Genomic DNA, 12,638 nt, shown 5'->3' with positions numbered 1-12,638 from the left:
AATTACATTCTCACTTGGGATAAGTTGGTATTTACAGCTTTTCCCTCCTAAAAAAAACAACAACTTTTTAATAACTTTGCTGTCTGATAATAAAATGTGTTTAACAATGCAAGACGTTTAAGTCTGATGAAAAAAACAAGCAAAGGCCAAAGGAATCTGTGAGGGGGCAAAAATACAGTTTCACAGCACTCTACATACATGTACCGAAGCCAAAGATGGAGGATCCTAATTGGTTAAACGTTTCTTATTTCCTCTGCTCACTTTCCGCTGCTGAGTCAATAAAGTGAGAATCAGTAAGGTGCCAACAGAAGCCACACTGGGGCTAATACACTCTGCTCTGTGTTAGTGCAGAGCAGCAATGCAGGAGTCCAGGTCAGAGCAGAACCAAACACCCTGCAGGTATGAAGCCGACGATTAGAGATGATCTCCAAGAAGTGAAAAAAGAAACCACTGGCGCCACATGGTAGTGCTGTCTGAGGTCAGCGCAGTGACAAAAGGCTCATTAATGAGGGCTGTTTAACACTAACGGTGCTACGTTTTTTCCCCCACAGGCAGTTAAATTTCCAAAAGTGTTGCAATTGCCTTTAGTGTTGTGTTCTCTGAGGCGCTAAAAGCATCTTCAGTGGAATCCGTGACCCACAGCAGCAAATGCAAATCTAGAGCTCGGAGCTCTCCCTCCAACACCGGCGCTAAACAACAAGTAAATCAGCTTCGGTTTCCCTCCCTGCTACATTGTTCACGAAGCGGGAGAGTAATTTACTGCCTGAATCCACATGTTTGCAGACTGAGGACAAAACAAATTCATTAGCATCTGTAGGCTTCCATTAAAGGTCTATGTTTAGAGGTGGGCGGCTTGTTGTTGAAGAGATCACTGGGGCTACATGTAGCATCAAGTGTCAGAAACGGTCGCTTTCAAACTGCTGGGTTCCACTTTTCTATGTGAAATAGAGGAAAGGGAGTCTAAGGGAAGAGTTAGGGAACAGCAGAGCTGCATGTTCTGCAAATAATAGTTTATTTAACACAACATCAAGTACCGTACAGCGTTGGTCTTTGTTTCATAACATTAGCTTAAACAGTAGCAGGGTTTCCCCCAGAAAGCCTGCTGAGCCCGGCGGACGGGATTCTGTATGGTAGTCCGCCAGCTGCCCTCTGCGTTTTTGTGTTAAAAAGTGCTAAAAGTTAACAGAAAAGTAAAAAAAAACATAAAGAGGTAGTTATGTGATATTTGACACCAACTATAGTCTTAAAAAGGGCAAGCACAAAAAATGTAAAAAAACAAGTGCCGATGCAGAGCTAAGGCTGTGCCAGAACACACATTAAGAGTGTGTGAGACATGAAGAATTATACACAGGAGATGGCCCTTGCAACATGCTAACATCCAGGCTAGCTAGCACGCTACATCACTTAGCCACAGCTCTGCTAACGTCAACGACGTTGGCTCGATGGCGCGCGCTCTCATCGTTCAGCTGGCTGAACGAGGAGCGTCCAACGTGTTTCGATCCTTTACTCGTGACATGGCGCTTTATTTGGTGAAGTTGCTAACATGTAGACCGGTAGAGACAGGCGGGTGTTATAGAGCTCCGGTGATTTAAAAAGAAGAGACACAACTTTGTGTTCAGGTAAAGACCATAACATGTCACCATGGCACTTTCAACCGTTACATCGAAGATACGACGCTTTAGCCTGGCAGGAGAAAGTAAAGACTAGCTTACAATGCACTGAGTCGGGTATTTAGTACTGCAGCTGTATTACAGTTGCAAACATTTGACTCCGAGGCTAATTTCCTTCATGATAGATATTTGCGATGCGGTGCTGCCAGACTGTAGATGTGATGAATTTGATACATTTCCTGCATTTCATTTGATGGCTAACCGGGAGATCAGGGAATCCCTCTGCGATAATGGCCGGCGAAGGAAAGGAGAAAGGAGGGGATGCATCAGCCAACAAAAACAGACAGTCGTGTTTTCTTCTTCTTCTTTCTGTGTTGTTTGAGTTATGAAAATGTTTCTGCATTAAGAATGATTTACCGGCCCTTCAAATTCAACATCGTCCACTGGGCGTTCTATTTGAAGGAAAATGGGCTGTTTACTACAGCAAGGGGCAAAGCTGGATCATCACCTTCCACTTCCTCCCTGCTTTCACTGTCTCCTGTCTGTATGCGACGATGAATTAAGGCAGACGCAGGTTGTTAGGATAACTGACAGGTTTTCTGGGGAAGGAACTCGACTCAATCAGGCTTTGATTGCAGAGAGAAGCTCCATCTCAAAATCTTGGAAGGACTCGACGTTTGACAACATTGGCTATGATGGCCATGTTTTACAGCCTCTCTTGCTCTGTAATTACGCTTTTGAGGACTGCACTGGAGTTGACCTCCTCTGACATTTTAACGGCCTCCTTCGGGGTGGAAGGAATCCAGAAGCAATGTTTTTTTTGCCATCTGATTTCCACGCAGGAGCAATCTGTCTCTTCAGCTGCCAGGAAAACATGCGGACCGCGTTACGGCCGAGAAAACGTACGGAGCGCCAGCGGAGGCCGCGCTCCCTGGGCTTACGGAGGAACGCAGCTGAAAATGAGCTGTGGGAGTGAAGGCATGTACAGAGGGACGGTAAACAACCACCTACTCTAATAATGAGTACGTAAACGGCCCGGGTATGTGCTGATGGAAAAGGCACAACAACACCGGTAATTAAAATGAGGCAGATGAAAATATATGAGTTATATAACCATCAGCCCTCAAACTGTTGAGTTTACAAAAACTTTTATTTATTTATGTAGGCGATCTTGGAAGAGAAACAGATGTCAGCATGGACCTCCAATTTGAAGTTCCAAACATGTTGCATTTAAAGTACAATACTCTAGAGTTAGAATACTCTATCATGGCTTTTGCATAATATTTTTTTATACGAAAGTGTATAATCTGATTAGATTCACTGGCATTCCAGTGGTCCAGTGTCTGAGATGTTTCTAAACCGTCATATTTGCCTTTCTGGAAAGACAAGCTAGAACAAACAACAGAAACAACAAACAAAATGAACTATGAAGATTCTGCAAACAAAATGATGCAGGCTTACCTGATTTTCCCACCCCCGCCTTGCCGAACACAGCCAGCTTCACCTCGGGGCTTTTGGCCATGACAGCAGCTGCGACCAGCAACGCTCAGCCAGCCGATCGGTGAGCTCAGACTTCAGCCAACCATCCTCTGATCCGGCAGCTGAGGAGACAGGTCAATGAGAAGAATGACAGCTTGAACGACTCCATTACAGAACCAACAGATCCATTATGGACGAAACGCACTTTTGACTTTTCCCTGTCAAAAATGATTGTGATTCTTAAATTTTAGTTCCTTGACAGCATAGTGACGCTGTAATTTGATTAGTGAGAGTGAAGTAAGTGAGTGCTTTGTTCACTTTTCAACGATTGACCAATTCCTTGATGAGTCAGGCCGACTTTGAGGCGTCTGAATACAGCAGCGTTTGGAGAAAACGGTTTCTAGGAGACGGATTTGATTGGCCAATTGTCCTTTGTGTTTCCAGCAAAGAGATGATTGTTGCTTTTTATTCTGAAGTTTGGCAAAAATTAGGGTGAAATCACCTTTAGTCGTTTAGGTAAAAAAAAAGATTGCAGTACTCACACACAACGGCTCTGCGTGAAACGGAGAGACTTTAAGGCCATTCTTCTATTTTAAACCCCCATAAAGCAACACTGGACACATTGTTTATGTTGTTCTGGCAAAAAATATCATTTCTTTGTTTTTTCCTAATTTTTCCTCCAATCCTTCCCCACTTATGGTCAATTATCACAACTGTGTGTTTGATCAAACTCTCCTTTACACTCTAAGCAACAAGCATTTTGTAACTTTATTCAGCCCCTGCCAGACTTTAGAATTGTTTCAGGGGATTTTTTGTCTTCCAAATCCCTAATTTTGTGGCGCTACTATAAAAATATTTGCAAGGAAATTTGGGGAAAAGATGATTAAAAGTTTGGACAAACAAATTTATATTCTTGAAAGAATTTATGCAGCTAAAATTTTGATTCGACTGATTATGGATTATAACTTTACTTCAAGTAGGTTGAGACAGCAGCATAGAAGAAATACAAAATACTGCCACCTGCAGGTGGGAGGCAGCGTGACTTAAATCCAATGTTTTTGATTATACTCTTGGGAAATTTGCATGAATTTACACAATGGTGCAATCACAAAAGACTGAAGGAAACTGTTTATTCATCCATTTTCTTTTTAACGCACTTCCTCCCTTATTATTGGATGACACTTTAACACGTTCCAAGATTTAAGTTGAGCTTCGCAGAGAAACTGCGTCTTTCCTCCACGATCGGGAGGTAGAAGCCACAAGCCTCATGATATGACGAAACGCTGACGGAGTTTAAATTGCCTTTTGAGAAGGAAAACACGAGAGCAGCCTGTTTAAACAACTAAGCACCCGTCTGTTTGATAAGAAAACAAGCTGCTGTGAAGTTTTCTCCCCAGATGATTAAATCAGAACCTCTTTCCTCAAACCAGTCTGTTTTTCCTCCTGTTTTCTTCTCCAGTTGTTTTTGTTTTACAAGAAAGCAAACACTGATTGCAGTCTGATTAAAAATTGATACTCCAGAGGAAAACTAACGAGCCTTTCAGATAAGTCACTTCGCCCAGACAATAGGTCAAGTCCAGGTGTTGCTGGTACAAATTAGAACACATGCAGTTGGCAGTCCTCTGATCAAACAACCAAACTGAATCCCTCTGCTAATAGAGGCTCAATAAAACCTAGAATGGTTCAATAGTTGCAGATTAAAGTGACCTTTACAATGTGGTCTAATTCAGAAATGACACCAGCAAATGGAACATAATTCCAAATCACAGATCATGTTCTAAAATTCTCACTTGATGTTTCACCCGTTTTACGTCTTGTTGAAGACTACATATAAAAATGTTTCAGACTCCATCAGTAATTAGATAAACGTTTCAAATGTATAAAATCAGTGCAGCGTTTGCAGAATGACGCTCTGTTAAAACTAACCCGGCTCCATTTCAAAACAAGCCAACGCTCTGCGTGTTTCTTCGGATAACATTTAAGCGGTCGCATTAGTACACACAGCGCTGACATAAAAGCCACAAACCAAGAGTGTCCCTGCTGTTTTCCAGGCCTGGTGGGGTTCCTGACGTACGGAGGAGACGTACCGTAACATTGCTGTGTAAACCCCGGGAACAGGGCCAGTCCAAAGCTGCTTGGGGCCCGGAGCACCATCTGGTTTTTTGGGATCCACTTCCAGCTTTGAGCATCGACTGCAGCAGCACTGACAGAATGACATCTTATACCTGCTGCAAATGTCTTCAAATCTTTAACTATTCCACATTTCCTAAAAAAAAACAACAAAAAAACGCGACTTGCCCCACTTTCTGAATAATTCAGCAAATATTTATCTAGCCACTCGAGGGCACTTATAGAGCAATGATGTTTCACTCAGTTACTTGATTATTAATTATAAAACAAAAATAATGGGCAGAATGGACTGGTTAGCACTGAACTCCACACCCTTGATCCCAATACACACGTACTATTCGGAACGGAAGCGCATAAAAAAAACGACACACACTTCAAGGACTCGATGGTTCACAAAAACTCCATTTGCTTTGTCACGTTCAGATCCACCAAGCGTGCTTTTCAACATGACCACATATAGGAAAGACATACCAGAGGTAAGACGTGCTTCGAATTCAACAGAAAATGAAGTAATATGACATTATCCTGATTTTTGCTTTAATCCACATAAACCTAACATTTATCTGCTATTTATTCAACTCAAAAAGTGAATTAGCGAGCGCCTGCTGTGCGGTTAAGACTGAACATAGTGGGAGTTCTTAGTTTTGATCGCTTTAACAAATGATTTTAATTCATTTATTTATTTATTTCAACATTTAGGCAATTAGAGCCAATTGAGGAGAAAACTGAAGGATTCAGATCTTAGGCTGCTAATCGGTGCAGCCAAACTGAAAAAGGGACAAAAATACGTTTGCGACTGCCAATCCAAATGGCCTAAATAAAGTAACATTTCTCAACGCCAGACTGCTGTATGTATCTCTGGAGTGATTTTTAAGTCGTCTATTTCAACAGAATTTAAACAAATCAGTAAAAGTAGCCTACAATATTAACAGTTTGTTGTTCGTTACCGAAGCAGAAAAAGCAGCGATCACTGCCCACCGTAAATAATGAATTATGGATTTATTCTGAATGAAATTATAATGCCAGGAAGCAGCGAGCGAGCAGTTCAAAGTCTAATCATGTCGTGTACAACAGCAAAACACACACACACACACACACACAAAAAGATGGCAGGAGGCAGAAAATTTCCCAACTAACAAAAATCTCATGACATCAATTGCTGTTGGGAAAAATAAAGCCGTGTTCTTATAGCCTCGGCCGAATGAGATGCAGTAAATTAACGAGAGCAAACTTCAGTCAAACTCCAGCATCTCTGCCCAGAAGAAGTGAACCTTTGAAATATGTTTGGGTGAATGTCGCTGCCAAGAAATCTGTTCTTCAAACCGGCTGAAGTTATGAAGTGGCAAGTTTCCAGTTTTTGGTTGTTTTTTTTTTCCCCTCCTGCTTCACAAACACACACAGTGCATCAACCTCCACATGCCTTATGGTGTGTCATTTGTCCGTCATCTGTAGCCATGTGAAAACATAAGGAGAGCCTCTACAAGCAGCTGCATGTGGTTATGACATATGCAGCAATCCACTGATCTCCATATAGGGATTGGTTGAAAATATGCTATAAGTCTGTTTTTTGTTGTTGTTTTTTCACATATGTGGACATTTGACATCATTTTGATAGCAGAGTTTTTTGGGGGTTTTTTTGTTTAGCGCTTTTTCTCACCTTGAAATTGCTTAGCACAGTTAGCTTCCCCTGAATGGATTGTGTCTGAATAAATTCTAGCGCCTTAATTCACTGTGCTGCTTTGCACGTTTTCAGTTGAATAACATTTGACATCTGTGCTGAAGAAACAAGAAACACACAGGAACTAAATAAAACACGGACAGCGGAGAACAAGACATAAACATGACGACAATGTGGCAAGACATCAAATTATAATTTCAAAATGAAATTGGTGCTCCAGGGCAGATATCTGAATTGGAGCTAGCACTTTAGCAATAGCTTCCGCTACAAATTGTGTTGGTGTAACGCTGCAGCGTTAGCGGAACTAAAAAATAAAAAAAAATTCAGCTAGCAATCAGCTATGTCACTGTACAAGGAATAGTCTACAAGTAGGAGTGTCCTGACCTTCTCCATAGCATGAAAATTCATTTTGCTGACAAGATTAATATTTCTTGTATATGTGCAGATTAATTTGTGAATGTTTCTTATTAAGAACTGAAAACTGTATTGAACGCTGCAAGGATGTCTCTTCCTCTACTGGGCTTATGATGGCAAAGTAACAATGTAACCAGAACAAACGCCAATATTTAGTTCTGATATCCTGTTTCACTGCAAACCTCAGCACGACTTCTCTCCCAACGTCTCAAACACAAACAGTGTAGAGAAAACGTATTTCTGTCCACACAGGGTTCTGGAACTTTTGCATCAAATGGCCAGTTTTCCTCTAATGACTTTTAAAGGCAACCGATGATCTTTTTGCTCTTCTCTTCGGTTCCTGCTTTAGCTCTCCTGCACCCGGCCGCAACGAGCCGGACGAGGTGCGTGGACTCTTGGCTCTCCCACGCTGCAGCAGGGAATCGCCTTCGAGGAAAAGAAGAGGAGCTGCACAAGCGGCGTCTCCCTGCTCCATCATTTCTTCCTCACCATTTTCCATTTATGGCCTCCACCTGCTCCATCGAAGGAGAGACTGACGCTGACGTCGCACCAGGATTTTCCTATTTTAGCTGTCGAGTACAGATTCTGCTTAAAAGAACAAAAAGTTTACAAAGAAAAGGGGGCGAAGAAAAATGAGACATTGTTGTAAACTCAGGTAGAGTCAAAACAATAACCATGTCCTTGCTGGAGCATTTTTTTTTTTTTTTTTTGGAAACAGTGGTGTTTTTGTTTGCCACCCTTTGCGTGTCAGGGTGATCATTATCCACTTTATCGCAGCTCCATCCAGGCCGGGGGCGGACGCGCCAGGACAGGCTTTGTTGAGCTTAACTCTGCTCATGGATTCAGGAGAATACATTTGGGATGGCAGAATCAAAAGTGTCGGGTTTCGGGCTAACAGGACGTGGCACGCAAATGCACTTGTTTGCTTTTTTTTTTTTTTTTTTTTTGCAACGCAACACATAAATATGGAGTGCAACAAAAAAAAAACTCTGGGGAGTCAAAGGTCTCCGGTGAGGGCGAAAATTCAAACTCGCTTGCAGAATACGTCCAAATAATGTGAACGCTAGCTCTGTTTCTTGTGACAGGAGACATGCTGAATTTGATTTATCCAAGTCTGATTACTTATCAGATAGGTCCGGTATGTTTAAGAGCGTCTCTTAAAGAGTCCTGTTGCCACCGGTGCAGAGCATGCCCCATGTCGGCAGGACGAGGGAGTGAGAGCATCTAAAGTCAGAGCAAGAACAGATTGGAATTCTGCAAGACGTGCAAAATGAACCTTTAAGATTGATTCTGGTTCTTCTGAGGAACCATTTATCAGAAGAACAGTTGAGCCGTTCCATTCCTTCCAAACGCTATCTGATCGATGTTCAGATTTCTATCTCGTCCAAGAACTGGGCTTACTCCTCCATAAAGAGTGGGATCAAAGTGTCCGCAAAGAGCAAATCCAAGTACACTTTTATGATATGTTTTTTGTTTTGTTTTTTTTATGATGATGATGAAGAGCCATGTCACCAAGCCAGAGTCAAGATAATGTGCTTCCAAGATTGTGACGTTGAAAATCTAGTCCCATCATCAGGAAACTCCGAATGAGAAACTATGTCTGTTGTCAAGAAGCGAGTGAACAAACAGAAGTCAACAAACTGATGAACTCGATCTGTATCAGTAAGGTCCAGAGGTTTATATCTAATATGTGGCAGACAATCGCCGTTATGAACGCTGTTAATATGAAGCGATGATCTTTCTGTTGGCCGCTCCTTGGTCCGTTCTGCATAGACACGAGTTCATTTTCTCAGATCCTGCTTGGGTAAAAGCTCACCTGAACGCTAAGCCTGGAAAGTTTGGTTCGTTTGGGGATGTGTGAATGCACAACGGGTTTCTGATGTGGTCCAGCTACAGGCATCGGCTCAGTTGGAGGGAACTGCGGCGCAGTTCGGCGGCATGTTAAATGGATCGTGGCCTTTTGCTGAAGAAGAAAGAAAAATCCTTCTACCATTAAAATCTGACACCACTCCATTTTTGCTTACATTTTGTGAATACAAAAGTTGCTCTCTGGGGTTTTTTCAGAGGATTTCATGGCGCTTACTTAAGTGGTTCTTGGTGCAGTAATATGGTAAGATTTACTGTGTGTTTTTTTTTTTTTTTTATCCCATTCAAAGCAAAGAAATTAAGAAAACTGTGAAAAATAAAGGTATTTTAAGGCAAGCTTGGGCAGCCCACGAATGTAGAGATTTGATTTTTTTTTTTAAAATCAAATACAACCTCTCAGTTATTTAAAAATATATTCATTTATTCTACTGCATTTCAATTTGTCATATTTTATGTTATAAAATCATCTTAATATCCAGTATATTCATCATGGCTTTGACTAAAATTATTGTCAAAAACTTTGGAGAGAAAAATGTTGATTTCAGAAAAATATATGTATAAAAAAAAACCAAAACGTTTTATCCAGGATGTGCAAGTTTGCTGTTTTTGCTCCACGTGGAACTGTGCTCCACGTCCAAATTGGCAAATAGGGCACGTGTGTATGTTTCCTTTCTCCTTTCTCCCCCCAATCTGAGTGCCCAGCTGGGTTTTGTCTCAGTTTTACTTTGAGAAATGAATCTGGGTGGTGGTGCTGTGGCTTTCAGAGATTACAGACCGTAGAGCTCCAAACCATGGGAGGAGATCTCCTGCGCCACCGACTATAGAAAGACGGCAAACCACACGGCTGTCACCAAAATACACACAGGGAAGCGCAGGGCAGCAGGAGGAGAGTGAGCGGAGAAAGGCTTCCTACGTCTTAGAAAGGTTAAACTAAGTTTTCTTTTGTGACATTTGTAGCTTTGTAGCCTTCTCAATGGAAGAACTAACCTTCTACTTACTGCAAGTTAAAAAAGACAGTCTGAACCTAACAAGCTAAACTCAGTCTGAACCCGTCTCTGTGTTTGCTGGAAGTCGAAAACCGGCATCAATGTACTTATGTACCGGTATGATACTGTACACTTGTTTCAGAAAGCAATGTTTCAAAACCGCCAAAATACTTTTACTATGATTTGAGAGCAAATGGAAAAGAATAATAACAATAATAATTTCAGCTTGGATTGAGCTTAAAGACCTGAATGGCTTGAGGACAGTGTTTTAAAAGTACATCTGATACGTTTCAAGCTGCATCTTTGTTAAATAGCCAACAATTAGCTTGCTATTTTAGCAGGTAGCTTGTCTAAATAACTGGCTAATACAAGCTTCTTACACAAACAGCAAAAAAGTGTAATATTCTAAACAATGAGTGCTTGAAAGCTACTGATCAGATTAGTTGGGGTTTTTTCTAAGTTAGCGTTGTCTCAAAACAACAGAAGAAATCTGAGGTCAATTACAACCTTGATTCTCCATTGGGCTTTTTATACTCCTGGGTGGGGTGCCAGTTTATTTGGTCTCCAAAATACTGCTTACAGACTTCTCCTGACTTTATGCCTTCTGAACTTGTTTTCGAGTTGTGGAAGTTATTAGCTGCATTTTCATTGGCCATAAAATGGTGTAAATGGAAGTACACAAATAAATGTACTTAATGGAAATGTGCACCAATTTTGGGTAGAATTCAGGTTTTTCAATAAAAAGGCTCAGTTTTTCAGTCGTATCAAATTGGTGCATTTCGCAAAACTGCAAAGGAAACGTTTTTTCGCACGTCGCTCCTCAGTAGCGACAGTAACAATAAGACTCAGATGTTTCCTCTGAACATATAGATCTCTGAAATATAGATCTCATGTTTACACCTGTTGCTGCCAAGATTTTTGATGACTTGTTGCGTAAACAAATTAACTCGCATGTGATTTTAAAAGCATTTCCTGTTTAATGAAAACAAAAGACCGGAGAAATTGTGTGTTTTTATTTAACATGAGCAGAATATCAAATAATAATAATAATTCACTCATTTGTAATGGAAACGCAACTTAGTGAGGCTACAGTTTGTTGTTCCAGGCGTTAAATTGTAATAATGATGATTTATGCACTTTCAGCACATTGGGTTTTTTTCAGATACCAGGGATAGGAACTGAAGTTCCCATTGTCATCCCTTCCTTTTATTTATCTAATTTTTTTGGCTGACATGAGTCCCAAGCTCCAACGACTGAACCCAGTCCAAATCGGTCTGTATCTTTCCTGAGACCGAACCAAGATCCTTTCTCGGGACTCGTCAGAGTTTGGCAGACACCTACCTGTGCAGTGGATGACTCCTAATCCCATTGAGGTCTGGCCCGTTATGTAACACTAGGAGACGCTCTTGAATAGTACATCCTGGATCCAGGATGTACTAATATATATATTTATATTCGCATCTTTTTTTTTTTTTGGTACTAGTCTGATTTCAGTAACCGGTACTGTAGTCCATAACTGTAATGTGCAAGAAAAATAATTACATGGGAAAAATTTTAACACAGATCAAATACTTTGATTTCCTGGAATAAAATCCAGAGCCTTCAGTTAGAAACTAATAAACACACTCGAACCTTTTTGCCTGAAAAAGTGATTTACTGCACAATTTAGAGTTTGCATACCCGAATTATACTAAATAGTTTCTTTCTCTGCTCTCGATGCAGTTTATTTCATCTGTCAGTTTTATTTTTAGCCAGATTTTATCATTAAATGTTAAGCTTTGCCATAGAAACAGCTTTAGTCTGGTTTGCTTGGAGACAATCTTTGATCTCACAGAGAACATGCCATGACCTTCCTTTAAGGTTCCCCCTGCAGGTAAAATGTTAAGCCTCCTCAGGTCCGCTCTGCTCCACACCTTAATAATGCGGCGCTGTCACATATGACACACCTCCATTATCCACCTTCAAGAAACAACAGACTCACCGGACTGGAGAAATAATCCCCGCGGATCTGGAGGGGATAAAATGTGTACTGTCGCAGGAGGGGAGGAACGGAGAGGAAAAGTTGGCTCCGTGGATGAAAGGGATGTTGGACCTTCTGAGATGGAGATCCGAACACGACGCGCAGCAGGATTAGGAGGGATGGAGACAGATTGGTGGACAGACGAGTGGACAGATGGTAGGACGCTGTCAGAGCAGACCGAGCCGCAGCTCCGGCAGAGATGAATGAATCCTGGAAACACCGGATAGGCGGAAATATACAGAGGGGGGAGCGGCAGGAGTCCCTGTCAGGAGTCCCCGTGACCGGGCGGCTGCCGCTGCTGCATGCAGCCGCATGTCGGTACTGAGAGGGGGCAGTGACATCTAGTGGCAGGACGATGTAACACACGCTCCTGCGCTGGAAAAGGGAGATTCCACACACTTTAGCTTTGACTCAAAGTCGTACGCGCTTAACAGCCACAAAATCGCTCGTACTAA

At 41.6% G+C, this 12,638-nt stretch overlaps 1 protein-coding gene across 2 annotated transcripts in view; it reads right to left on the bottom strand.

Moving 5' to 3' along the window:
- rerg (RAS-like, estrogen-regulated, growth inhibitor) overlaps positions 1-12,555 on the bottom strand; it is a 40,881-nt gene extending 28,326 nt beyond the window's left edge. Inside the window, exons 1-3 of one of the 2 annotated variants that reach the window (XM_032589734.1) lie at positions 12,145-12,555; positions 9,128-9,274; positions 3,072-3,211 (exon numbers count right to left, since the gene is read on the bottom strand). In XM_032589734.1, coding sequence (XP_032445625.1) covers positions 3,072-3,132 — 61 coding nt within the window. In that variant the 5' untranslated portion in view covers positions 3,133-3,211; positions 9,128-9,274; positions 12,145-12,555. The remainder of the gene's footprint in view (positions 1-3,071; positions 3,212-9,127; positions 9,275-12,144) is intronic. The other variant, XM_032589733.1, reaches the window with a different exon arrangement.
- Between the last annotated feature and the right edge of the window lie 83 nt (positions 12,556-12,638).

Source organism: Xiphophorus hellerii, chromosome 17 (assembly GCF_003331165.1).
Source record: "Xiphophorus hellerii strain 12219 chromosome 17, Xiphophorus_hellerii-4.1, whole genome shotgun sequence".
Taxonomy (NCBI): Eukaryota; Metazoa; Chordata; class Actinopteri; order Cyprinodontiformes; family Poeciliidae; genus Xiphophorus; species Xiphophorus hellerii.
This window is presented reverse-complemented; position numbering and strand designations above follow the sequence as displayed.